This window comes from Anguilla anguilla, chromosome 1 (assembly GCF_013347855.1).
Source record: "Anguilla anguilla isolate fAngAng1 chromosome 1, fAngAng1.pri, whole genome shotgun sequence".
NCBI lineage: Eukaryota > Metazoa > Chordata > Actinopteri > Anguilliformes > Anguillidae > Anguilla > Anguilla anguilla.
In genome coordinates this window covers 42844557-42871816 of record NC_049201.1, presented here as the reverse complement: position 1 = coordinate 42871816, position 27260 = coordinate 42844557, and the positions used below count along the sequence as shown (strand labels likewise).

General features: G+C 41.6%; 1 protein-coding gene and 18 non-coding genes across 21 annotated transcripts in view; 6 read left to right on the top strand and 13 right to left on the bottom strand.

Annotated features, from left to right (window-relative positions):
- Positions 1–760: 760 nt before the first annotated feature.
- On the bottom strand, positions 761–832 carry trnap-agg. The gene has a single exon. It is a non-coding gene; the product is annotated as a tRNA-Pro (tRNA).
- Positions 833–943: 111 nt separating this feature from the next.
- trnar-ucu lies at positions 944–1015 on the top strand. The gene has a single exon. It is a non-coding gene; the product is annotated as a tRNA-Arg (tRNA).
- A 1046-nt stretch (positions 1016–2061) lies between these two features.
- Positions 2062–2133, bottom strand: trnap-cgg. Its single transcript has one exon. It is a non-coding gene; the product is annotated as a tRNA-Pro (tRNA).
- Positions 2134–4119: 1986 nt separating this feature from the next.
- trnap-agg lies at positions 4120–4191 on the bottom strand. The gene has a single exon. It is a non-coding gene; the product is annotated as a tRNA-Pro (tRNA).
- A 111-nt stretch (positions 4192–4302) lies between these two features.
- Positions 4303–4374, top strand: trnar-ucu. The gene has a single exon. It is a non-coding gene; the product is annotated as a tRNA-Arg (tRNA).
- Positions 4375–5420: 1046 nt separating this feature from the next.
- Positions 5421–5492, bottom strand: trnap-cgg. The gene has a single exon. It is a non-coding gene; the product is annotated as a tRNA-Pro (tRNA).
- Positions 5493–7478: 1986 nt separating this feature from the next.
- trnap-agg lies at positions 7479–7550 on the bottom strand. The gene has a single exon. It is a non-coding gene; the product is annotated as a tRNA-Pro (tRNA).
- A 111-nt stretch (positions 7551–7661) lies between these two features.
- trnar-ucu lies at positions 7662–7733 on the top strand. Its single transcript has one exon. It is a non-coding gene; the product is annotated as a tRNA-Arg (tRNA).
- A 1046-nt stretch (positions 7734–8779) lies between these two features.
- Positions 8780–8851, bottom strand: trnap-cgg. The gene has a single exon. It is a non-coding gene; the product is annotated as a tRNA-Pro (tRNA).
- Positions 8852–10837: 1986 nt separating this feature from the next.
- trnap-agg lies at positions 10838–10910 on the bottom strand. The gene has a single exon. It is a non-coding gene; the product is annotated as a tRNA-Pro (tRNA).
- Positions 10911–11021: 111 nt separating this feature from the next.
- Positions 11022–11093, top strand: trnar-ucu. The gene has a single exon. It is a non-coding gene; the product is annotated as a tRNA-Arg (tRNA).
- A 1047-nt stretch (positions 11094–12140) lies between these two features.
- trnap-cgg lies at positions 12141–12212 on the bottom strand. Its single transcript has one exon. It is a non-coding gene; the product is annotated as a tRNA-Pro (tRNA).
- Positions 12213–14198: 1986 nt separating this feature from the next.
- On the bottom strand, positions 14199–14270 carry trnap-agg. Its single transcript has one exon. It is a non-coding gene; the product is annotated as a tRNA-Pro (tRNA).
- Positions 14271–14381: 111 nt separating this feature from the next.
- Positions 14382–14453, top strand: trnar-ucu. The gene has a single exon. It is a non-coding gene; the product is annotated as a tRNA-Arg (tRNA).
- Positions 14454–15499: 1046 nt separating this feature from the next.
- On the bottom strand, positions 15500–15571 carry trnap-cgg. The gene has a single exon. It is a non-coding gene; the product is annotated as a tRNA-Pro (tRNA).
- Positions 15572–17558: 1987 nt separating this feature from the next.
- trnap-agg lies at positions 17559–17630 on the bottom strand. Its single transcript has one exon. It is a non-coding gene; the product is annotated as a tRNA-Pro (tRNA).
- A 111-nt stretch (positions 17631–17741) lies between these two features.
- trnar-ucu lies at positions 17742–17813 on the top strand. The gene has a single exon. It is a non-coding gene; the product is annotated as a tRNA-Arg (tRNA).
- A 1046-nt stretch (positions 17814–18859) lies between these two features.
- On the bottom strand, positions 18860–18931 carry trnap-cgg. Its single transcript has one exon. It is a non-coding gene; the product is annotated as a tRNA-Pro (tRNA).
- A 6317-nt stretch (positions 18932–25248) lies between these two features.
- The window catches only part of LOC118216754 (doublecortin domain-containing protein 2-like), a 44819-nt gene continuing 42807 nt past the window's right edge, over positions 25249–27260 (bottom strand). For 2 of the 3 annotated variants that reach the window (XM_035398246.1, XM_035398410.1), the window contains one exon: positions 25249–26664. In XM_035398246.1, the coding sequence (XP_035254137.1) occupies positions 26110–26664 (555 nt within the window). In that variant the 3' untranslated portion in view covers positions 25249–26109. The remainder of the gene's footprint in view (positions 26665–27260) is intronic. The other variant, XM_035398322.1, reaches the window with a different exon arrangement.

The window sequence follows — 27260 nt, the reverse complement described above, 5'->3', positions numbered from 1 at the left end:
AATGCTATGAAAACATTTATTTCTTTCTGATTATGTAAATATATAACCAATGTGAAACCCTTTGCAGTTGAAAGCTACCTCAATAGTGTTCATTCATGCATGGTCAGGAGATATGATGAACACACCGATATGCCAATTGAATGCAATTTACACTGCAATTTACATTCCGTGCTATTGGTACTGTACCTGACTCTCATATTATTCCTTGAAATTTTTTTCTCTGCATCATTTTACTTTTGGCTGTTTGTTTGTGCGTGATTTCACCTGCAAACTTAACCATAAACCTGTGGTTTTCCACATTTGGACTTAACACTCTGTTGGCCCGATAACCAGTCGGGCTAAATCGTCAAATGACTTTGTGGAACTGAAAATCCTGAATTTATTCTGAAATGTAAACAAACTATTGGGTTATCTGAGTTTGCAACGTACACGAAGCAGTGCCCTTAGTGCAATGGATCAACTTCAACTGTATGGCTCGTTCTCGCCAATGTAAAGGTAAATCATTTGTATCAGAATACGTAACACACGCGTGCAAACTTAGACCATGAAAGCAGAGCGTTTCACCATCCGTGAATTTAACACTTCAGAAATGATTGAATTTCGACATCATGAATGCATAGAGAGCAATGGTAAATTGGAATCCTCGCTAGTATCTGTGCAGTTGTTTGGCACTGCGTCACATTTTTCAGAGTTGAGACAAAACCAGGCACCAGATTGCTCGACTCCCTGCAAACAAAACAGAACATATGCATCTCTGCCCGGGCTCGTCCGGGATTTGAACCCGGGACTTCTCGCACCCTAAGCGAGAATCATACCCCTAGACCAACGAGCCCCCAAATGACTGTTGCTGAAAGCCATGGCACTCCGAAATGTCAAAAATCGAAACACGCCAAAAACCCAAATCTATTGCGACAGCAAAGGTAATACTTCTTTGCAGGTATGTGCATTGGTGATATAGTGGTGAGCATAGCTGCCTTCTAAGCAGTTGACCCGGGTTCGATTCCCGGCCAATGCAGTTTAGTGGGGCTATCTGCTTCCGGGCAGTCGTGATGTTTTCGTAAATGACCCGGTCGGGTGCGGAAGCAACACAAATCCAATTTCAAAATCCATGTGAGCTGAGCGCCACAGATTTCTGTTGGACGATAGCAGTACAGTCTTTTCTGGCTATCGTAGTGAAAAATAATATCCATCAGGCAACGGAAAGCGTGCCTGTATACTTACAACAGGAAAGCACAGTGTTTCGCCTTCTATGACTTTACTATTTAAGAAATGAGTGAAATTTGACATCATGGATGCATAGACAGCAATGTTCAAAGGGAATCCTCTCCAATCACCTGTGAAATACTCTGCCAGGGCTGAAATGCATTGTAAAGGCAGTGAAATTTACAATCAGTCAATCAAATCATTTTTTCAGTGTTTTTATTATGACATCAGAAGCAAATGGAACATTGGTGTGTTGCTCAGTGCACTGCTGCTCAGTGCATTTTTCATTCAAACCAAAGGGTAGACATTAGTCGTCGTGAAAGCAAAAATTCATTTTCAAATTGAATTATATTGTTTTTTGCGCATGTGATGGCAGCTCAGAAGCATATAGCAGCAGGTCAAAGTTAAATATACAAATGTATTGCAAACATAGTCTGTTCATTTCAATTTGACATTTTCAATGAGGTGTAATGTACAAGTTAGTGGTTAAACTCACAGGACTTTTGGAAATGGTACTTTGTATGCCCGTGAAAGTCTTAAGAAATACTTAGAAGCGTTATAACTGTCAGAAACCAATGCATTTCTCACAGGCAGGTTCATCGATGCGAGAGAGCGTGGCCCATGGGTCCAAGGTGCTGCATTTACTCTCCGCTCTCCAGGGAGGCAAGGGTTTGAAACGCATCCGCTGCCATTTTGACCAAATAGTCGTAAATCATGTAACAGCAGCACGCGATCAGAAAGTCATCGCTGGCATAGAAGAAACCTTGCACTGCGTCACGTTTTTCAGAGTTGAGACAAAACCACCCGTCGGAATGCTGGACCGCCTGCAAGCGATACGGGACTGATGCAAGTATCCTAGGGCTCGTCCGGGATTTGAACCCGGGACCTCTCGCACCCGAAGCGAGAATCATACCCCTAGACCAACGAGCCCCCAATTGACTATGGCGGACCGCCATGGGCCTCCGAAATTTCAAAAATCAAAAAAAGCCCAAATCTTTTGCGACAGCAAAGGTAATACTTCTTTGCAGGTATGTGCATTGGTGGTATAGTGGTGAGCATAGCTGCCTTCTAAGCAGGAGACACTGGGTAGATTCCCCGCCAATGCAGTTTAGTGAAGCTATCTGCTTCCTGGCAGTCGTGACGCTATCGTAAATGACCCAGTCGGGTGCGAAAGCAACACAAATCCAATTTCAAAATCCATATGAGCTGAGCGCCACAGATTTCTGTTGGACGATAGCAGTACAGCCTTTTCTGGCTATCGTAGTGAAAAATAATATCCATCAGGGAACGGAAAGCGTGCCTGTAAACTTACAACAGGAAAGCACAGTGTTTCACCTTCTATGACTTTACTATTTAAGAAATGACTGAAATTTGACATCATGGAATGTTCAAAGGGAATCCTCTCCAATCACCTGTGAAATACTATGCCAGGGCAGAAATGCATTGTAAAGGCAGTCAAATTTACAATCAGTCAATTAAATCATTTTTTCAGTGTTTTTATTATGACATCATAAGCAACAGGAACATTGGTGTGTTAACTTTACAGCTGTAAGAAGAGGCTCTTTTTTGTGAAGGGAAAGGAGATCATGCCACATTGCAGTGTGTATGCAATAATGTCCCACAAGGGCTAAAGAGTGCCTGTAATTAGTTCACTACAGAACCGCATGTCTCTATACATGAATGGGGTGAATGTTTCATTGAAAATATCCAAAAAATGTTTTAAACCTGTGGATGCCTATGTGATTAGGCAATACTTTTAATTGAATATTGTGAGGAAATGTAATTGTAATGTAATCCTGCTAGAAACGGGTTTCTTTTGGTAGCACATTTGCACAAATAAATGGAACAATAAAACTAAAGGATGTGAATGATACAGAATTCTAAGGACATGACCTGTTAATGTTGCTCAGTGCACTCAGTGCATTTTTTATTCAAACCAAAGGGTAGACGTTAATCTTCGTGGAAGCAAAGATTAATTTTCAAATTGAATTATATTGTTTTTTTTTTTTTGCGCATGTGACGGGAACTCTAAAGCAGCTGGCGGCAGGTCAAAGTTCAATATACAAAGATATTGTGAACATAGTCTGATTATTTCATTTTAACAATATCGATAGGGTAACGTACAAGTTAGTAGTTAAACACACAGAACATTTGGAAATGCTATGAAAACATTTATTTCTTTCTGATTATGTAAATATATAACCAATGTGAAACCCTTTGCAGTTGAAAGCTACCTCAATAGTGTTCATTCATGCATGGTCAGGAGATATGATGAACACACCGATATGCCAATTGAATGCAATTTACACTGCAATTTACATTCCGTGCTATTGGTACTGTACCTGACTCTCATATTATTCCTTGAAATTTTTTTCTCTGCATCATTTTACTTTTGGCTGTTTGTTTGTGCGTGATTTCACCTGCAAACTTAACCATAAACCTGTGGTTTTCCACATTTGGACTTAACACTCTGTTGGCCCGATAACCAGTCGGGCTAAATCGTCAAATGACTTTGTGGAACTGAAAATCCTGAATTTATTCTGAAATGTAAACAAACTATTGGGTTATCTGAGTTTGCAACGTACACGAAGCAGTGCCCTTAGTGCAATGGATCAACTTCAACTGTATGGCTCGTTCTCGCCAATGTAAAGGTAAATCATTTGTATCAGAATACGTAACACACGCGTGCAAACTTAGACCATGAAAGCAGAGCGTTTCACCATCCGTGAATTTAACACTTCAGAAATGATTGAATTTCGACATCATGAATGCATAGAGAGCAATGGTAAATTGGAATCCTCGCTAGTATCTGTGCAGTTGTTTGGCACTGCGTCACATTTTTCAGAGTTGAGACAAAACCAGGCACCAGATTGCTCGACTCCCTGCAAACAAAACAGAACATATGCATCTCTGCCCGGGCTCGTCCGGGATTTGAACCCGGGACTTCTCGCACCCTAAGCGAGAATCATACCCCTAGACCAACGAGCCCCCAAATGACTGTTGCTGAAAGCCATGGCACTCCGAAATGTCAAAAATCGAAACACGCCAAAAACCCAAATCTATTGCGACAGCAAAGGTAATACTTCTTTGCAGGTATGTGCATTGGTGATATAGTGGTGAGCATAGCTGCCTTCTAAGCAGTTGACCCGGGTTCGATTCCCGGCCAATGCAGTTTAGTGGGGCTATCTGCTTCCGGGCAGTCGTGATGTTTTCGTAAATGACCCGGTCGGGTGCGGAAGCAACACAAATCCAATTTCAAAATCCATGTGAGCTGAGCGCCACAGATTTCTGTTGGACGATAGCAGTACAGTCTTTTCTGGCTATCGTAGTGAAAAATAATATCCATCAGGCAACGGAAAGCGTGCCTGTATACTTACAACAGGAAAGCACAGTGTTTCGCCTTCTATGACTTTACTATTTAAGAAATGAGTGAAATTTGACATCATGGATGCATAGACAGCAATGTTCAAAGGGAATCCTCTCCAATCACCTGTGAAATACTCTGCCAGGGCTGAAATGCATTGTAAAGGCAGTGAAATTTACAATCAGTCAATCAAATCATTTTTTCAGTGTTTTTATTATGACATCAGAAGCAAATGGAACATTGGTGTGTTGCTCAGTGCACTGCTGCTCAGTGCATTTTTCATTCAAACCAAAGGGTAGACATTAGTCGTCGTGAAAGCAAAAATTCATTTTCAAATTGAATTATATTGTTTTTTGCGCATGTGATGGCAGCTCAGAAGCATATAGCAGCAGGTCAAAGTTAAATATACAAATGTATTGCAAACATAGTCTGTTCATTTCAATTTGACATTTTCAATGAGGTGTAATGTACAAGTTAGTGGTTAAACTCACAGGACTTTTGGAAATGGTACTTTGTATGCCCGTGAAAGTCTTAAGAAATACTTAGAAGCGTTATAACTGTCAGAAACCAATGCATTTCTCACAGGCAGGTTCATCGATGCGAGAGAGCGTGGCCCATGGGTCCAAGGTGCTGCATTTACTCTCCGCTCTCCAGGGAGGCAAGGGTTTGAAACGCATCCGCTGCCATTTTGACCAAATAGTCGTAAATCATGTAACAGCAGCACGCGATCAGAAAGTCATCGCTGGCATAGAAGAAACCTTGCACTGCGTCACGTTTTTCAGAGTTGAGACAAAACCACCCGTCGGAATGCTGGACCGCCTGCAAGCGATACGGGACTGATGCAAGTATCCTAGGGCTCGTCCGGGATTTGAACCCGGGACCTCTCGCACCCGAAGCGAGAATCATACCCCTAGACCAACGAGCCCCCAATTGACTATGGCGGACCGCCATGGGCCTCCGAAATTTCAAAAATCAAAAAAAGCCCAAATCTTTTGCGACAGCAAAGGTAATACTTCTTTGCAGGTATGTGCATTGGTGGTATAGTGGTGAGCATAGCTGCCTTCTAAGCAGGAGACACTGGGTAGATTCCCCGCCAATGCAGTTTAGTGAAGCTATCTGCTTCCTGGCAGTCGTGACGCTATCGTAAATGACCCAGTCGGGTGCGAAAGCAACACAAATCCAATTTCAAAATCCATATGAGCTGAGCGCCACAGATTTCTGTTGGACGATAGCAGTACAGCCTTTTCTGGCTATCGTAGTGAAAAATAATATCCATCAGGGAACGGAAAGCGTGCCTGTAAACTTACAACAGGAAAGCACAGTGTTTCACCTTCTATGACTTTACTATTTAAGAAATGACTGAAATTTGACATCATGGAATGTTCAAAGGGAATCCTCTCCAATCACCTGTGAAATACTATGCCAGGGCAGAAATGCATTGTAAAGGCAGTCAAATTTACAATCAGTCAATTAAATCATTTTTTCAGTGTTTTTATTATGACATCATAAGCAACAGGAACATTGGTGTGTTAACTTTACAGCTGTAAGAAGAGGCTCTTTTTTGTGAAGGGAAAGGAGATCATGCCACATTGCAGTGTGTATGCAATAATGTCCCACAAGGGCTAAAGAGTGCCTGTAATTAGTTCACTACAGAACCGCATGTCTCTATACATGAATGGGGTGAATGTTTCATTGAAAATATCCAAAAAATGTTTTAAACCTGTGGATGCCTATGTGATTAGGCAATACTTTTAATTGAATATTGTGAGGAAATGTAATTGTAATGTAATCCTGCTAGAAACGGGTTTCTTTTGGTAGCACATTTGCACAAATAAATGGAACAATAAAACTAAAGGATGTGAATGATACAGAATTCTAAGGACATGACCTGTTAATGTTGCTCAGTGCACTCAGTGCATTTTTTATTCAAACCAAAGGGTAGACGTTAATCTTCGTGGAAGCAAAGATTAATTTTCAAATTGAATTATATTGTTTTTTTTTTTTTGCGCATGTGACGGGAACTCTAAAGCAGCTGGCGGCAGGTCAAAGTTCAATATACAAAGATATTGTGAACATAGTCTGATTATTTCATTTTAACAATATCGATAGGGTAACGTACAAGTTAGTAGTTAAACACACAGAACATTTGGAAATGCTATGAAAACATTTATTTCTTTCTGATTATGTAAATATATAACCAATGTGAAACCCTTTGCAGTTGAAAGCTACCTCAATAGTGTTCATTCATGCATGGTCAGGAGATATGATGAACACACCGATATGCCAATTGAATGCAATTTACACTGCAATTTACATTCCGTGCTATTGGTACTGTACCTGACTCTCATATTATTCCTTGAAATTTTTTTCTCTGCATCATTTTACTTTTGGCTGTTTGTTTGTGCGTGATTTCACCTGCAAACTTAACCATAAACCTGTGGTTTTCCACATTTGGACTTAACACTCTGTTGGCCCGATAACCAGTCGGGCTAAATCGTCAAATGACTTTGTGGAACTGAAAATCCTGAATTTATTCTGAAATGTAAACAAACTATTGGGTTATCTGAGTTTGCAACGTACACGAAGCAGTGCCCTTAGTGCAATGGATCAACTTCAACTGTATGGCTCGTTCTCGCCAATGTAAAGGTAAATCATTTGTATCAGAATACGTAACACACGCGTGCAAACTTAGACCATGAAAGCAGAGCGTTTCACCATCCGTGAATTTAACACTTCAGAAATGATTGAATTTCGACATCATGAATGCATAGAGAGCAATGGTAAATTGGAATCCTCGCTAGTATCTGTGCAGTTGTTTGGCACTGCGTCACATTTTTCAGAGTTGAGACAAAACCAGGCACCAGATTGCTCGACTCCCTGCAAACAAAACAGAACATATGCATCTCTGCCCGGGCTCGTCCGGGATTTGAACCCGGGACTTCTCGCACCCTAAGCGAGAATCATACCCCTAGACCAACGAGCCCCCAAATGACTGTTGCTGAAAGCCATGGCACTCCGAAATGTCAAAAATCGAAACACGCCAAAAACCCAAATCTATTGCGACAGCAAAGGTAATACTTCTTTGCAGGTATGTGCATTGGTGATATAGTGGTGAGCATAGCTGCCTTCTAAGCAGTTGACCCGGGTTCGATTCCCGGCCAATGCAGTTTAGTGGGGCTATCTGCTTCCGGGCAGTCGTGATGTTTTCGTAAATGACCCGGTCGGGTGCGGAAGCAACACAAATCCAATTTCAAAATCCATGTGAGCTGAGCGCCACAGATTTCTGTTGGACGATAGCAGTACAGTCTTTTCTGGCTATCGTAGTGAAAAATAATATCCATCAGGCAACGGAAAGCGTGCCTGTATACTTACAACAGGAAAGCACAGTGTTTCGCCTTCTATGACTTTACTATTTAAGAAATGAGTGAAATTTGACATCATGGATGCATAGACAGCAATGTTCAAAGGGAATCCTCTCCAATCACCTGTGAAATACTCTGCCAGGGCTGAAATGCATTGTAAAGGCAGTGAAATTTACAATCAGTCAATCAAATCATTTTTTCAGTGTTTTTATTATGACATCAGAAGCAAATGGAACATTGGTGTGTTGCTCAGTGCACTGCTGCTCAGTGCATTTTTCATTCAAACCAAAGGGTAGACATTAGTCGTCGTGAAAGCAAAAATTCATTTTCAAATTGAATTATATTGTTTTTTGCGCATGTGATGGCAGCTCAGAAGCATATAGCAGCAGGTCAAAGTTAAATATACAAATGTATTGCAAACATAGTCTGTTCATTTCAATTTGACATTTTCAATGAGGTGTAATGTACAAGTTAGTGGTTAAACTCACAGGACTTTTGGAAATGGTACTTTGTATGCCCGTGAAAGTCTTAAGAAATACTTAGAAGCGTTATAACTGTCAGAAACCAATGCATTTCTCACAGGCAGGTTCATCGATGCGAGAGAGCGTGGCCCATGGGTCCAAGGTGCTGCATTTACTCTCCGCTCTCCAGGGAGGCAAGGGTTTGAAACGCATCCGCTGCCATTTTGACCAAATAGTCGTAAATCATGTAACAGCAGCACGCGATCAGAAAGTCATCGCTGGCATAGAAGAAACCTTGCACTGCGTCACGTTTTTCAGAGTTGAGACAAAACCACCCGTCGGAATGCTGGACCGCCTGCAAGCGATACGGGACTGATGCAAGTATCCTAGGGCTCGTCCGGGATTTGAACCCGGGACCTCTCGCACCCGAAGCGAGAATCATACCCCTAGACCAACGAGCCCCCAATTGACTATGGCGGACCGCCATGGGCCTCCGAAATTTCAAAAATCAAAAAAAGCCCAAATCTTTTGCGACAGCAAAGGTAATACTTCTTTGCAGGTATGTGCATTGGTGGTATAGTGGTGAGCATAGCTGCCTTCTAAGCAGGAGACACTGGGTAGATTCCCCGCCAATGCAGTTTAGTGAAGCTATCTGCTTCCTGGCAGTCGTGACGCTATCGTAAATGACCCAGTCGGGTGCGAAAGCAACACAAATCCAATTTCAAAATCCATATGAGCTGAGCGCCACAGATTTCTGTTGGACGATAGCAGTACAGCCTTTTCTGGCTATCGTAGTGAAAAATAATATCCATCAGGGAACGGAAAGCGTGCCTGTAAACTTACAACAGGAAAGCACAGTGTTTCACCTTCTATGACTTTACTATTTAAGAAATGACTGAAATTTGACATCATGGAATGTTCAAAGGGAATCCTCTCCAATCACCTGTGAAATACTATGCCAGGGCAGAAATGCATTGTAAAGGCAGTCAAATTTACAATCAGTCAATTAAATCATTTTTTCAGTGTTTTTATTATGACATCATAAGCAACAGGAACATTGGTGTGTTAACTTTACAGCTGTAAGAAGAGGCTCTTTTTTGTGAAGGGAAAGGAGATCATGCCACATTGCAGTGTGTATGCAATAATGTCCCACAAGGGCTAAAGAGTGCCTGTAATTAGTTCACTACAGAACCGCATGTCTCTATACATGAATGGGGTGAATGTTTCATTGAAAATATCCAAAAAATGTTTTAAACCTGTGGATGCCTATGTGATTAGGCAATACTTTTAATTGAATATTGTGAGGAAATGTAATTGTAATGTAATCCTGCTAGAAACGGGTTTCTTTTGGTAGCACATTTGCACAAATAAATGGAACAATAAAACTAAAGGATGTGAATGATACAGAATTCTAAGGACATGACCTGTTAATGTTGCTCAGTGCACTCAGTGCATTTTTTATTCAAACCAAAGGGTAGACGTTAATCTTCGTGGAAGCAAAGATTAATTTTCAAATTGAATTATATTGTTTTTTTTTTTTTGCGCATGTGACGGGAACTCTAAAGCAGCTGGCGGCAGGTCAAAGTTCAATATACAAAGATATTGTGAACATAGTCTGATTATTTCATTTTAACAATATCGATAGGGTAACGTACAAGTTAGTAGTTAAACACACAGAACATTTGGAAATGCTATGAAAACATTTATTTCTTTCTGATTATGTAAATATATAACCAATGTGAAACCCTTTGCAGTTGAAAGCTACCTCAATAGTGTTCATTCATGCATGGTCAGGAGATATGATGAACACACCGATATGCCAATTGAATGCAATTTACACTGCAATTTACATTCCGTGCTATTGGTACTGTACCTGACTCTCATATTATTCCTTGAAATTTTTTTCTCTGCATCATTTTACTTTTGGCTGTTTGTTTGTGCGTGATTTCACCTGCAAACTTAACCATAAACCTGTGGTTTTCCACATTTGGACTTAACACTCTGTTGGCCCGATAACCAGTCGGGCTAAATCGTCAAATGACTTTGTGGAACTGAAAATCCTGAATTTATTCTGAAATGTAAACAAACTATTGGGTTATCTGAGTTTGCAACGTACACGAAGCAGTGCCCTTAGTGCAATGGATCAACTTCAACTGTATGGCTCGTTCTCGCCAATGTAAAGGTAAATCATTTGTATCAGAATACGTAACACACGCGTGCAAACTTAGACCATGAAAGCAGAGCGTTTCACCATCCGTGAATTTAACACTTCAGAAATGATTGAATTTCGACATCATGAATGCATAGAGAGCAATGGTAAATTGGAATCCTCGCTAGTATCTGTGCAGTTGTTTGGCACTGCGTCACATTTTTCAGAGTTGAGACAAAACCAGGCACCAGATTGCTCGACTCCCTGCAAACAAAACAGAACATATGCATCTCTGCCCGGGCTCGTCCGGGATTTGAACCCGGGACCTTCTCGCACCCTAAGCGAGAATCATACCCCTAGACCAACGAGCCCCCAAATGACTGTTGCTGAAAGCCATGGCACTCCGAAATGTCAAAAATCGAAACACGCCAAAAACCCAAATCTATTGCGACAGCAAAGGTAATACTTCTTTGCAGGTATGTGCATTGGTGATATAGTGGTGAGCATAGCTGCCTTCTAAGCAGTTGACCCGGGTTCGATTCCCGGCCAATGCAGTTTAGTGGGGCTATCTGCTTCCGGGCAGTCGTGAATGTTTTCGTAAATGACCCGGTCGGGTGCGGAAGCAACACAAATCCAATTTCAAAATCCATGTGAGCTGAGCGCCACAGATTTCTGTTGGACGATAGCAGTACAGTCTTTTCTGGCTATCGTAGTGAAAAATAATATCCATCAGGCAACGGAAAGCGTGCCTGTATACTTACAACAGGAAAGCACAGTGTTTCGCCTTCTATGACTTTACTATTTAAGAAATGAGTGAAATTTGACATCATGGATGCATAGACAGCAATGTTCAAAGGGAATCCTCTCCAATCACCTGTGAAATACTCTGCCAGGGCTGAAATGCATTGTAAAGGCAGTGAAATTTACAATCAGTCAATCAAATCATTTTTTCAGTGTTTTTATTATGACATCAGAAGCAAATGGAACATTGGTGTGTTGCTCAGTGCACTGCTGCTCAGTGCATTTTTCATTCAAACCAAAGGGTAGACATTAGTCGTCGTGAAAGCAAAAATTCATTTTCAAATTGAATTATATTGTTTTTTGCGCATGTGATGGCAGCTCAGAAGCATATAGCAGCAGGTCAAAGTTAAATATACAAATGTATTGCAAACATAGTCTGTTCATTTCAATTTGACATTTTCAATGAGGTGTAATGTACAAGTTAGTGGTTAAACTCACAGGACTTTTGGAAATGGTACTTTGTATGCCCGTGAAAGTCTTAAGAAATACTTAGAAGCGTTATAACTGTCAGAAACCAATGCATTTCTCACAGGCAGGTTCATCGATGCGAGAGAGCGTGGCCCATGGGTCCAAGGTGCTGCATTTACTCTCCGCTCTCCAGGGAGGCAAGGGTTTGAAACGCATCCGCTGCCATTTTGACCAAATAGTCGTAAATCATGTAACAGCAGCACGCGATCAGAAAGTCATCGCTGGCATAGAAGAAACCTTGCACTGCGTCACGTTTTTCAGAGTTGAGACAAAACCACCCGTCGGAATGCTGGACCGCCTGCAAGCGATACGGGACTGATGCAAGTATCCTAGGGCTCGTCCGGGATTTGAACCCGGGACCTCTCGCACCCGAAGCGAGAATCATACCCCTAGACCAACGAGCCCCCAATTGACTATGGCGGACCGCCATGGGCCTCCGAAATTTCAAAAATCAAAAAAAGCCCAAATCTTTTGCGACAGCAAAGGTAATACTTCTTTGCAGGTATGTGCATTGGTGGTATAGTGGTGAGCATAGCTGCCTTCTAAGCAGGAGACACTGGGTAGATTCCCCGCCAATGCAGTTTAGTGAAGCTATCTGCTTCCTGGCAGTCGTGACGCTATCGTAAATGACCCAGTCGGGTGCGAAAGCAACACAAATCCAATTTCAAAATCCATATGAGCTGAGCGCCACAGATTTCTGTTGGACGATAGCAGTACAGCCTTTTCTGGCTATCGTAGTGAAAAATAATATCCATCAGGGAACGGAAAGCGTGCCTGTAAACTTACAACAGGAAAGCACAGTGTTTCACCTTCTATGACTTTACTATTTAAGAAATGACTGAAATTTGACATCATGGAATGTTCAAAGGGAATCCTCTCCAATCACCTGTGAAATACTATGCCAGGGCAGAAATGCATTGTAAAGGCAGTCAAATTTACAATCAGTCAATTAAATCATTTTTTCAGTGTTTTTATTATGACATCATAAGCAACAGGAACATTGGTGTGTTAACTTTACAGCTGTAAGAAGAGGCTCTTTTTTGTGAAGGGAAAGGAGATCATGCCACATTGCAGTGTGTATGCAATAATGTCCCACAAGGGCTAAAGAGTGCCTGTAATTAGTTCACTACAGAACCGCATGTCTCTATACATGAATGGGGTGAATGTTTCATTGAAAATATCCAAAAAATGTTTTAAACCTGTGGATGCCTATGTGATTAGGCAATACTTTTAATTGAATATTGTGAGGAAATGTAATTGTAATGTAATCCTGCTAGAAACGGGTTTCTTTTGGTAGCACATTTGCACAAATAAATGGAACAATAAAACTAAAGGATGTGAATGATACAGAATTCTAAGGACATGACCTGTTAATGTTGCTCAGTGCACTCAGTGCATTTTTTATTCAAACCAAAGGGTAGACGTTAATCTTCGTGGAAGCAAAGATTAATTTTCAAATTGAATTATATTGTTTTTTTTTTTTTGCGCATGTGACGGGAACTCTAAAGCAGCTGGCGGCAGGTCAAAGTTCAATATACAAAGATATTGTGAACATAGTCTGATTATTTCATTTTAACAATATCGATAGGGTAACGTACAAGTTAGTAGTTAAACACACAGAACATTTGGAAATGCTATGAAAACATTTATTTCTTTCTGATTATGTAAATATATAACCAATGTGAAACCCTTTGCAGTTGAAAGCTACCTCAATAGTGTTCATTCATGCATGGTCAGGAGATATGATGAACACACCGATATGCCAATTGAATGCAATTTACACTGCAATTTACATTCCGTGCTATTGGTACTGTACCTGACTCTCATATTATTCCTTGAAATTTTTTTCTCTGCATCATTTTACTTTTGGCTGTTTGTTTGTGCGTGATTTCACCTGCAAACTTAACCATAAACCTGTGGTTTTCCACATTTGGACTTAACACTCTGTTGGCCCGATAACCAGTCGGGCTAAATCGTCAAATGACTTTGTGGAACTGAAAATCCTGAATTTATTCTGAAATGTAAACAAACTATTGGGTTATCTGAGTTTGCAACGTACACGAAGCAGTGCCCTTAGTGCAATGGATCAACTTCAACTGTATGGCTCGTTCTCGCCAATGTAAAGGTAAATCATTTGTATCAGAATACGTAACACACGCGTGCAAACTTAGACCATGAAAGCAGAGCGTTTCACCATCCGTGAATTTAACACTTCAGAAATGATTGAATTTCGACATCATGAATGCATAGAGAGCAATGGTAAATTGGAATCCTCGCTAGTATCTGTGCAGTTGTTTGGCACTGCGTCACATTTTTCAGAGTTGAGACAAAACCAGGCACCAGATTGCTCGACTCCCTGCAAACAAAACAGAACATATGCATCTCTGCCCGGGCTCGTCCGGGATTTGAACCCAGGACCTCTCGCACCCTAAGCGAGAATCATACCCCTAGACCAACGAGCCCCCAATTGACTGTTGCTGAAAGCCATGGCACTCCGAAATGTCAAAAATCGAAACACGCCAAAAACCCAAATCTATTGCGACAGCAAAGGTAATACTTCTTTGCAGGTATGTGCATTGGTGATATAGTGGTGAGCATAGCTGCCTTCTAAGCAGTTGACCCGGGTTCGATTCCCGGCCAATGCAGTTTAGTGGGGCTATCTGCTTCCGGGCAGTCGTGAAGTTTTCGTAAATGACCCGGTCGGGTGCGGAAGCAACACAAATCCAATTTCAAAATCCATGTGAGCTGAGCGCCACAGATTTCTGTTGGACGATAGCAGTACAGTCTTTTCTGGCTATCGTAGTGAAAAATAATATCCATCAGGCAACGGAAAGCGTGCCTGTATACTTACAACAGGAAAGCACAGTGTTTCGCCTTCTATGACTTTACTATTTAAGAAATGAGTGAAATTTGACATCATGGATGCATAGACAGCAATGTTCAAAGGGAATCCTCTCCAATCACCTGTGAAATACTCTGCCAGGGCTGAAATGCATTGTAAAGGCAGTCAAATTTACAATCAGTCAATCAAATCATTTTTTCAGTGTTTTTATTATGACATCAGAAGCAAATGGAACATTGGTGTGTTGCTCAGTGCACTGCTGCTCAGTGCATTTTTCATTCAAACCAAAGGGTAGACATTAGTCGTCGTGAAAGCAAAAATTCATTTTCAAATTGAATTATATTGTTTTTTGCGCATGTGATGGCAGCTCAGAAGCATATAGCAGCAGGTCAAAGTTAAATATACAAATGTATTGCAAACATAGTCTGTTCATTTCAATTTGACATTTTCAATGAGGTGTAATGTACAAGTTAGTGGTTAAACTCACAGGACTTTTGGAAATGGTACTTTGTATGCCCGTGAAAGTCTTAAGAAATACTTAGAAGCGTTATAACTGTCAGAAACCAATGCATTTCTCACAGGCAGGTTCATCGATGCGAGAGAGCGTGGCCCATGGGTCCAAGGTGCTGCATTTACTCTCCGCTCTCCAGGGAGGCAAGGGTTTGAAACGCATCCGCTGCCATTTTGACCAAATAGTCGTAAATCATGTAACAGCAGCACGCGATCAGAAAGTCATCGCTGGCATAGAAGAAACCTTGCACTGCGTCACGTTTTTCAGAGTTGAGACAAAACCACCCGTCGGAATGCTGGACCGCCTGCAAGCGATACGGGACTGATGCAAGTATCCTAGGGCTCGTCCGGGATTTGAACCCGGGACCTCTCGCACCCGAAGCGAGAATCATACCCCTAGACCAACGAGCCCCCAATTGACTATGGCGGACCGCCATGGGCCTCCGAAATTTCAAAAATCAAAAAAAGCCCAAATCTTTTGCGACAGCAAAGGTAATACTTCTTTGCAGGTATGTGCATTGGTGGTATAGTGGTGAGCATAGCTGCCTTCTAAGCAGGAGACACTGGGTAGATTCCCCGCCAATGCAGTTTAGTGAAGCTATCTGCTTCCTGGCAGTCGTGACGCTATCGTAAATGACCCAGTCGGGTGCGAAAGCAACACAAATCCAATTTCAAAATCCATATGAGCTGAGCGCCACAGATTTCTGTTGGACGATAGCAGTACAGCCTTTTCTGGCTATCGTAGTGAAAAATAATATCCATCAGGGAACGGAAAGCGTGCCTGTAAACTTACAACAGGAAAGCACAGTGTTTCACCTTCTATGACTTTACTATTTAAGAAATGACTGAAATTTGACATCATGGAATGTTCAAAGGGAATCCTCTCCAATCACCTGTGAAATACTATGCCAGGGCAGAAATGCATTGTAAAGGCAGTCAAATTTACAATCAGTCAATTAAATCATTTTTTCAGTGTTTTTATTATGACATCATAAGCAACAGGAACATTGGTGTGTTAACTTTACAGCTGTAAGAAGAGGCTCTTTTTTGTGAAGGGAAAGGAGATCATGCCACATTGCAGTGTGTATGCAATAATGTCCCACAAGGGCTAAAGAGTGCCTGTAATTAGTTCACTACAGAACCGCATGTCTCTATACATGAATGGGGTGAATGTTTCATTGAAAATATCCAAAAAATGTTTTAAACCTGTGGATGCCTATGTGATTAGGCAATACTTTTAATTGAATACTGTGAGGAAATGTAATTGTAATGTAATCCTGCTAGAAACGGGTTTCTTTTGGTAGCACATTTGCACAAATAAATGGAACAATAAAACTAAAGGATGTGAATGATACAGAATTCTAAGGACATGACCTGTTAATGTTGCTCAGTGCACTCAGTGCATTTTTTATTCAAACCAAAGGGTAGACGTTAATCTTCGTGGAAGCAAAGATTAATTTTCAAATTGAATTATATTGTTTTTTTTTTTTTTGCGCATGTGACGGGAACTCTAAAGCAGCTGGCGGCAGGTCAAAGTTCAATATACAAAGATATTGTGAACATAGTCTGATTATTTCATTTTAACAATATCGATAGGGTAACGTACAAGTTAGTAGTTAAACACACAGAACATTTGGAAATGCTATGAAAACATTTATTTCTTTCTGATTATGTAAATATATAACCAATGTGAAACCCTTTGCAGTTGAAAGCTACCTCAATAGTGTTCATTCATGCATGGTCAGGAGATATGATGAACACACCGATATGCCAATTGAATGCAATTTACACTGCAATTTACATTCCGTGCTATTGGTACTGTACCTGACTCTCATATTATTCCTTGAAATTTTTTTCTCTGCATCATTTTACTTTTGGCTGTTTGTTTGTGCGTGATTTCACCTGCAAACTTAACCATAAACCTGTGGTTTTCCACATTTGGACTTAACACTCTGTTGGCCCGATAACCAGTCGGGCTAAATCGTCAAATGACTTTGTGGAACTGAAAATCCTGAATTTATTCTGAAATGTAAACAAACTATTGGGTTATCTGAGTTTGCAACGTACACGAAGCAGTGCCCTTAGTGCAATGGATCAACTTCAACTGTATGGCTCGTTCTCGCCAATGTAAAGGTAAATCATTTGTATCAGAATACGTAACACACGCGTGCAAACTTAGACCATGAAAGCAGAGCGTTTCACCATCCGTGAATTTAACACTTCAGAAATGATTGAATTTCGACATCATGAATGCATAGAGAGCAATGGTAAATTGGAATCCTCGCTAGTATCTGTGCAGTTGTTTGGCACTGCGTCACATTTTTCAGAGTTGAGACAAAACCAGGCACCAGATTGCTCGACTCCCTGCAAACAAAACAGAACATATGCATCTCTGCCCGGGCTCGTCCGGGATTTGAACCCAGGACCTCGCGCACCCTAAGCGAGAATCATACCCCTAGACCAACGAGCCCCCAATTGACTGTTGCTGAAAGCCATGGCACTCCGAAATGTCAAAAATCGAAACACGCCAAAAACCCAAATCTATTGCGACAGCAAAGGTAATACTTCTTTGCAGGTATGTGCATTGGTGATATAGTGGTGAGCATAGCTGCCTTCTAAGCAGTTGACCCGGGTTCGATTCCCGGCCAATGCAGTTTAGTGGGGCTATCTGCTTCCGGGCAGTCGTGAAGTTTTCGTAAATGACCCGGTCGGGTGCGGAAGCAACACAAATCCAATTTCAAAATCCATGTGAGCTGAGCGCCACAGATTTCTGTTGGACGATAGCAGTACAGTCTTTTCTGGCTATCGTAGTGAAAAATAATATCCATCAGGCAACGGAAAGCGTGCCTGTATACTTACAACAGGAAAGCACAGTGTTTCGCCTTCTATGACTTTACTATTTAAGAAATGAGTGAAATTTGACATCATGGATGCATAGACAGCAATGTTCAAAGGGAATCCTCTCCAATCACCTGTGAAATACTCTGCCAGGGCTGAAATGCATTGTAAAGGCAGTCAAATTTACAATCAGTCAATCAAATCATTTTTTCAGTGTTTTTATTATGACATCAGAAGCAAATGGAACATTGGTGTGTTGCTCAGTGCACTGCTGCTCAGTGCATTTTTCATTCAAACCAAAGGGTAGACATTAGTCGTCGTGAAAGCAAAAATTCATTTTCAAATTGAATTATATTGTTTTTTGCGCATGTGATGGCAGCTCAGAAGCATATAGCAGCAGGTCAAAGTTAAATATACAAATGTATTGCAAACATAGTCTGTTCATTTCAATTTGACATTTTCAATGAGGTGTAATGTACAAGTTAGTGGTTAAACTCACAGGACTTTTGGAAATGGTACTTTGTATGCCCGTGAAAGTCTTAAGAAATACTTAGAAGCGTTATAACTGTCAGAAACCAATGCATTTCTCACAGGCAGGTTCATCGATGCGAGAGAGCGTGGCCCATGGGTCCAAGGTGCTGCATTTACTCTCCGCTCTCCAGGGAGGCAAGGGTTTGAAACGCATCCGCTGCCATTTTGACCAAATAGTCGTAAATCATGTAACAGCAGCACGCGATCAGAAAGTCATCGCTGGCATAGAAGAAACCTTGCACTGCGTCACGTTTTTCAGAGTTGAGACAAAACCACCCGTCGGAATGCTGGACCGCCTGCAAGCGATACGGGACTGATGCAAGTATCCTAGGGCTCGTCCGGGATTTGAACCCGGGACCTCTCGCACCCGAAGCGAGAATCATACCCCTAGACCAACGAGCCCCCATTCAACTATTGCACACCGCCATGGGCCTCTGAAATGTCAAAAAACAAAACATGCCAAAAACCTGAATCTTTTGTGACAGCAGAGGTAATACTCCTTTGCAGATATGAGCATTGTTCCATGCCAGTCCCATACGGCTGTCTGCATCCTGGCAGTGGCGGTGTTTTCGTAAATGGCCCAGTGGGGTGCCAAAGCAAAACGAATACAATTTAAAAATCGCCACGGATTTGTGTTCGGCGAAAGCAGTACGGCTTGTTCTGGCTATCGTAGAGATAAATAATCCCCCATCTGGGAATGAAATGCATGCCTGCAAACTTAAAACATGAAAGCACAGTGTTTCACAGTCTTTGAATTTAATATTTCAGAAATGACTGAAATTTGACATCATGGATGCATAAACAGCAATGTTCAAACGGAAGCCTGTCCAATCACCTGTGAAATACTATGCTAGGGCATAAATGCATAGTAGATGCAGTCAAATTTACAATCAGTCAATTAAATAATTTTTTAGTGTTTTTATTATGACATCATAAGAAAGTGAAACATTGTTATGTAAACTTTACAGCTGTAAGAAGTTTTGTTTGCATTTTTTGACCCAGGTCCACTGTGCTACTCGTCACAAATTATCCTACAAATCCTATGTTAACATGACCTCTGAGTCTGATATTAACTTCTTGACCACAAGCACATAACTGTGATTGTGCATAAAATTCAACGGAAAAGACTAAGTCAATGATCTTTCTCAGCAATTCAGACCTGTAAACTGTACAGCATACACTGTGCCTTGGAAAAAAAATCACCCCCCCCAGCAGTCTACATCCGGGACTGGGTACAATGTATGTGTGTTTGCATGTATGTGTATGCATAAATCTCATAGTCCACATTTATAGACAAGTTACTCACAGATACAAAGCACTGTTTATTAGTCATTCACACCACCTGAAAAAAGGTCGCAGCTGATGCGGGATTTGAATGTTGGAAAATTGTGAATTCAGGTAAAACCATAAATGTACAAATACAGGAGAAAACCTCTTGAGTACATTGAGTGTTTGACAGAGACTTAATGATTTCAGTTTCTATTTCATTAACATCTTGGTGTCAAATAATGTGACCCTCATAAATGTATGAGTTAAGTTAAATGTTGAGTATAGCTGTATCCTACCTTTACTGAAACTCACTCCTCAGTGGCCTTCTATTCTCTCCAGCTGATCTTGCATCATGCACATTGCCTGGCCTACAACCTCTGGAAACATACTTACCTCAACATTCTTGATTTATGTGATTTGTGAATTGTTGAAGCTGGTCAACAGTATCTTTTGCACAAAATTAGAACATGACACAACACTGTACATACATACAGTCAGGGCTTGACATGAACTTTTTGGCTCACCAACCACTGTAGCAAATGGTTTCCCAAAGTCATTAGCCACTCAGCATTTTCAATGACCCCCCCCCCCCCCCCGCAAAAAAAAAACAAAAAAACAATAAATATACTGGAGAATGTAACTGCATGCATTTGTTTGGACATGCCATTTTATTTGAACAGAAACTATTCAACCTGAGTAAACTGTGTGTGTCTGTATGTGTGTGTGTGTGTGTGTTAGAGAGAGAGAGAGAGAGAGAGAGAGAGAGAGAGAGAGAGAGAGAGAGAGCAGACAAATCAGTACAAAGAGTACATGTATCCACAATTTTAAATAATGGCGATGACATGTGCGTGTGGAAGTCGAATACAGTCCAGGCTATGTTGGACTCGGGTTGTTCTCGAACCCTTGTGCACCAATGTCTGGTTCCACCAGAGGCAATTGATAGACTCACGGAGGTGGGAATTATGTGTGTGCACGGGGATATACATTACTATCCGACCGCACAGATTGAGTTTTCAATTTGGGAAGAAAAGCATAGTGTGGTGGTTGGGGTTAGTCTCCGCACCCCCCTCCCGCTCATTCTGGGACACGATTGGCCGGGGTTCAAAGAAATGGCGAGAGTAAAAATAGCAGGAGGGGCCTAACAAGGGGGATGTGTTTATTGCCCTTTTGCTGCAGCTGAGGAGGAGCTGGTCACAAATGACGCAGATTCGAGGGAGGGGTCGTCTGCTGGGCAAAACCTGGATCTTAGTGAGGCAGAAATGTCTGACATGGAGGCGGGGGCAGCTACTAGTTGACCTCCATTGCTCACCCGTGTGACTGACTTCTCTCTCGAACAATCTCAGGATGAAACGCTGAGTCGAGTAGCTGACCAAGTGATTAAAATTGATGGTAGGTTTCTTAACCAGCAGAGGGCAGTGACATACCCCTATTTCTGTATAATTAAAGACAAATTATATCAGGTATGTCGGGACCTGTATACTCTGGAGGAAAATACACAGCTTTTACTACCAAAAAGCCACCGGAAAATGGTTTTTCAGGCGGCTCATAACAATCCGATGGCAAGTCACTTGGGGCAGGATAAAACACTCTATCGTATAATGGTCCGATTTTATTGGCATATGGGGTGACATCCATCGGTGGTGTGCGGAGTGCCAAGAGTGCCAGAAAGTAAATCCAGCGGCCATTCCAAAAGCTCCGTTGCAACCGTTTCCTTTAATAGAGGTCCCCTTCGTAAGAATTAGCATTAGCTTCGTCGGACCATTAGAACGAAGTTCCAGAGGTTATCGTTTTGTAATAGTTCTAGTGGGCTATGCAACACAACACCCAGAGGCAGTAGCCTTTCGCAATATATCGGCTAAGACTATTGCAGAGGCGCTATTTTTTGGGAATCCCAAAAGATATTCTCACAGACCAGGGCACATCATTCATGTCACGAACACTAAAAGAACTGTACAAATTGTTGGATGTGAAGTCTATTAGAACCAGTGTTTACCACCCTCAAACTGATGGGTTGGTGGAGCGATTTAATAGAACTTTGAAGACAATGATTTGTATGTTCGCCAACACTGATCAAAATTGGGGTAAATTAATTGACCCCCTGTTATTTGCTGTGAGAGAGTTTCCCCAAGCCTCTATGGGGTTTTCCCCATTTGAGCTATTGTACGGGCAAAGGCCCCATGGCATTTTAGCAGCAATATAACATGGGAGTTCAATTGCGAATATTTAAACTGGGAGACAAAGTCCTAGTCTTACTCCCATCATCAGCATCCCAAATTACTTGCTCAGTGGCAAAGACCTTTTGAGGTCACACGGCAAATTGGGGATGTAGAGGTTATTTGTTCTGACAGGGGTGGAGTACGTCAGATCTACCATCTCAATTTATTAAAACTGTGGAGAGAGGTAGACCCTGCTTTGCTTGCGACAACGGAAGTCAGGTCAAATGGGACCGGAAATTTCTAATTTGGGAAAAACCTGTCCGGTTCCAATTGACAGCCATCTGACTCTGAAGCAGCAAACAGAGGTAGTTTTCTGACGTGTTTTCACCCCTACTAGGAAGAACTGATCTTATAGAACACCGCATACATACCCCCTCGGGCACCGTGGTTGGAAGTCACCCGTATCGACTGTCTGAACATAAAAAGAAATTCGTTCAGGAAGAATTGGGCAAAACGCTAGAGATGGGAGTGACTGAGGAATCGAACAGTGATTGGTGTAGCCCCATCGTGCTTGTTCCCAAGCCAGATGGGTTGGTTAATTTCTGTGTGGATCGCCGAAAGGTAAACGTAGATGCCTCGGGTGGACGAGCTCCTGGACCGATTGGGCACTGCTAATTTTTTTACACTTTGACACTGGATTTAACCAAGGGCTACTGGCAGATTCCCTTATCTCCAGGAGCAAAAGAGAAATTGGCTTTCTCCAGTCCGTTCAGATTACACTAATTTGTCACCCTCCCGTTCGGTTTGGATGGGGCACCCGCTACCTTCCAGCACTGATGGACCGGCTTTTAAGACCACGTGCTGCATATGCTGCGGCTTATTTAGATGACATCATCATTCATAGTAACGATTGGCGGAGGCATATGCAGCATTTGCCAGTTGTCCTAAAGATGTTGCGGGGGGCGGGACTCACGGCAAACCCCGTGAAGTGTGCAATTGGGCAGAGGGAGGTACGGTATCTGGGGTTCCTCTTGGGCCGGGGACAAGTCCTTTGGTTGATAAAACTGCTGCTATAGCTGCTTGTCCCCAACCCATGTCTAAAAAACAAGTGAGGTCGTTCTTGGGATTAGAAAATTAGTACCAGCAATTTATTACGGACTTTACGAGCCTCGCAGGTCCCTTAACCGACCTCACTCGAAAAGGAGCTTTTGATCCGGTCCAGCGGACGGAGCAGTGCCAGGCAGTTTTTGAAAATAAAAGCATGCTTGTGTGGTGGTCCTCTGTTGATTAGCCCTGACTTTGATAAATCTTTCCTCCTGCAGACCGATGCCTCGGATAGAGGACTGGGGGCGGTGTTGTCCCAGGAGTTGGATGGGGAGGAGCAACCGGTGCTCTACATCAACCGCAAGCCCAGGGAGAGTCGGTACAGTACCATTGAAAAAGAATGTCTTGCGATAAAGTGGGCTGTACTGACTCTCTGGTACTACCTCCCGGGTCGATCCTTTACCCTCTATTCAGATCATGCCCCCCTCCAATGGCTGCATAAAATGAAAGACACCAACTCTCGGATTACCCGGTGGTATCTGGCTCTCCAGCTATTTCGCTAGGCCGGGAAGGTCCGCTAACGCTTGTGCTGATTTCCTCTCCTGAGAGGAAATTCTGGCTTTCTGGCTGTGGAGGAGTGTGGCAAGGCTCAGATTGTGGGAGAGGTTCAGGGCAGTCTGAGGACCACGCCTACTGGTTAAGTAGGCACACGCACCTGGAGTGCATCCGTAATTAATCCAGGTATTTAAAGTGTGCTTTCTTCCCAGTAGGTGGAGGTGACTGAGAAAGTGAAGAGAGAGAGAGTGAGAGAGCAACAACCAGCACGGGTAAAGGCTGGAAAGTGTGCATAGTTTCATTATTTTGTCTTTATTGTTTTAGTTTGTTGTGTTTCTTTGTAATTTTTACCCCAATCCTGTGAGGGTGAAGGGCGAAGCAGTTTTGTTTGTTCTCTCTCTCTAACAAGTGTGAAATAAAGACCAGAAACTCCTGGATTCTCGTATCTCCGTGTCCAACTCTTCTGTTCAGAAACGGGTGGGTCGCGGTGTGTGACAGTGTGCAATTTTGTGATGCAAATAAAAATGATTTTACCTGCCTATAGCCGAATTGAGGAGAACTGCTATATCGAATGGTATTGAGCATTGTGTGAAAATAATGTGCTTATATTCATTTCATAACACCAACGTTGACAGCTCTGCAGATGCATGTTTATTTATTTTTTAATTTTTACTTTAGCTTTAAATTGCAATTGTAAAATACCATTGGCGGTGAGAAAATACAGTAACTACACCTGTGTAGGCGTATGCATTTTATGCCACAGGGTTAAACCAAACAGCCTACTTTCTTCTGTTCTTTTTTTGCCATTGCTAAATAAACAAGTGACTCTAAAATCATGGATGTCCATCTGTCAAAGTTATGCTCCTTCGCTGGGCTACTGTTGTTTTCTGTGATTCGTGCGGCACTAATGGTCAATTCTGTGTTTTCCGAGCATAACTGAATCACAACAGAGCAACAATCTGAATCTGGGCTCCCCACTATTGTGTTTAAAGTTCAATACACAGTTTGTAAGCAGTGCTATATTTGACAGTGGTTTGATTTTGGCCAAGTTCTCCTTCTTATCAATTACACTTACAGCTGGACCGAGGAGGCAAGACACTAGGCAGCACACTGGATGGGCCAATGGGATGAGCACACAATGTACACCCAGTGCTCGTGGGAGTTGTAGTATCATGTAGAATCACCTCTAATTGACTGAATTATTTCAGATGCCTTTTGTAAACTACAATTTTTTTTTCATAGAAAATGTTACCAAAATGTCATCTGCCAAAGTGGCTAGTAAGAGTTACACGCCACGCCACACGCCAATTCTACTCGCATTTGGCGGGTATTAATGTCAACCCCTGCATACAGTACTAAAACGTGAACATAGGAATTTTCTGATTTTCGACATGAACTCAGTCATCTTTTGACTTCTATTGCAATCATCACTGCAAAAAAAAAAGAAATCTGTTCTTTTGTTGACTGAATCTGTGTTATAACACTTAATGAAGTGGAGGTGGGCATACAACAGTTTTTTTCATTAACCCATTATATCCAAGGAATGGCTGGCTTTTTCATAATTGGGTGGTTAAGAGTAAACAGTGGTAAACTTCTCTCACCAGTATTCACTGGAATATACTTCAGTGCATGGTCCTGAAAATACAGTGGAAAATATACCACGTCAACATTGACTGTTCTCCAAAACAAGCGGTGTACATTGAAAATGTATTTTAATTGCGATACAATGTCAAACACATTGTACAAACAAACAGAATGCAGCCTAACTGTGCTCACTGGAAAGTACTGGGACTGAGTAAATGTCTACCATTTTCTGTAAGAGACAATATATCGCTTTTTGGCTGTGCACTACTTTAATAATTGCCATTATCAGAAATAATGCCTTCATATAATCGTGAAATACAAATAAATCAAGACATGTACAATGTTTAAAAAAGATATTGCTAATCTTAGAGCCTGACGATATTAGTGTTGGCAGATCTCCCTATATTTCCATAGAAATGCTTTGACAAGAGTGCCTTAGTAATTACAATTAACAAACCCTAACAGAGTTTGCTAAACTATATGAGAGTATATGACAAGAGAATGGTCTTGCAGCTTTAAGCATTAAAGTAGACAAACAATTAAAACTGAAAATTATAAAAATACATTTCTTCTCATTTCTAAATTTAATATTAAATAATAATTATCCTTTTCCACTTAAAGCAAAGGACACATTCCTTCTTAATTGCGTAATTATTTGCACATTACATATAAAGTTCACGTTATATTGTCTGGATACAATAGATTTTATGCTGTGTGTGTGTGTATAATGTGTTTATATCACATTTTGTTTGGAAATAAGCATAGTAAAAATAAGCCTCCTATGGACATAGGAATTTCTTCAGTTCTGTTTGGAGATAATAGTGTGACATGATTTTCAATGTCTTCCGCATTTTTTATATTTTCCCATATTAGGATTAAACGGGTACATCTATGGTAGCGTTCTACTGTTTCTCTACCTATATAAGATCCTCTGTCTTATTTGTCAACCAATTCAGTGCATATTCCTATTGCTTATTCTTTCTCTCCTCCTTGATCTTCCTTTTCTGACCCTTTGTGTCCTCCACTTTCTTCCTCCTCTTTATTCTCCGGTTCTTCCTGAATTTGGTCTGATGGCTTCTCCTCCTCCTCCTCGGCATTTTCCTTCTTGGTCTCAGAACTCCCAGCCTTCTCCTGCTCTGGTTTGTCCTCTACGACACTACCCTGTCCTTCTTCACCCTGATCCTTGGAGACGGCCTCTGCTGGTGGGCTTTCTTCTGTACCGTCGCCACTTACTTCTCCTTCGCCAGACTGGCCCGTGTTATCCGGCTCCCTGTCCTCCGGCTTTGCTTCTTCCTTTCCCTCCTCCAATTTCCCTTCAGTCTCTTTTTCCTCTGGGGCAGATGCAGAGTTGTCACTTTTTTCTTCATTTTTCTCATTAGAAGGGGAAGGGCTATCGCTTTTCTCCTCACTCTTCTCCTCCTTTCCACCACCACCATCTCCATCCTCGATGGGTTTCTCGACCCCCTCATCCTTCTCTGTGCAGTCGTCAGGGTCTTTAGACGTCCCTTTAGCTTCTTCCGAAATCTGCTTTTGTAACGATAAAGTCAAGGTTCAGTTATCAATTAAAATGATAATGTTTGATATCATAATTGTGCATTGATACAGTATACATACATGCCGTGCACACATTGTCTGCAGTCTCTGGCCTGAACAGATTCCTGAATGGATACAACTCTTGGATCAATTCTCAATAGTTAGTTTGACCCACACACGTTCTTGTCAAATGGGTTGACATTTTGCATGTCCACATGAATAACCTTCTTTTCCAAGCAAAATATGCTACTGGCTGCACCCGCACGACTCAAACAGCAAGACCGATAACCACTTTTTAGACTTCTTCTTGTTGATGAATAGCTAGAATACCTTTTTGATGTGTACCGACGTAGCTAACTAGCTATCGATCTGTGGACTTAACTGGCTCTGGATTGTACAAGGTTAATTTATGGCTCGGGTACAAACTACTAGAGTGCACCACAGCCTAAAAAATGTTAAACGGGCAACTAGCAGCAAGACATAACATTAGCAATCATTTAAGACTTAGTCGCAGTACTATTGAACAACACTCAATCAAAAATATTAAATGACTATTGATAGCATCTTACACAATTATTCTGCAAAAAATG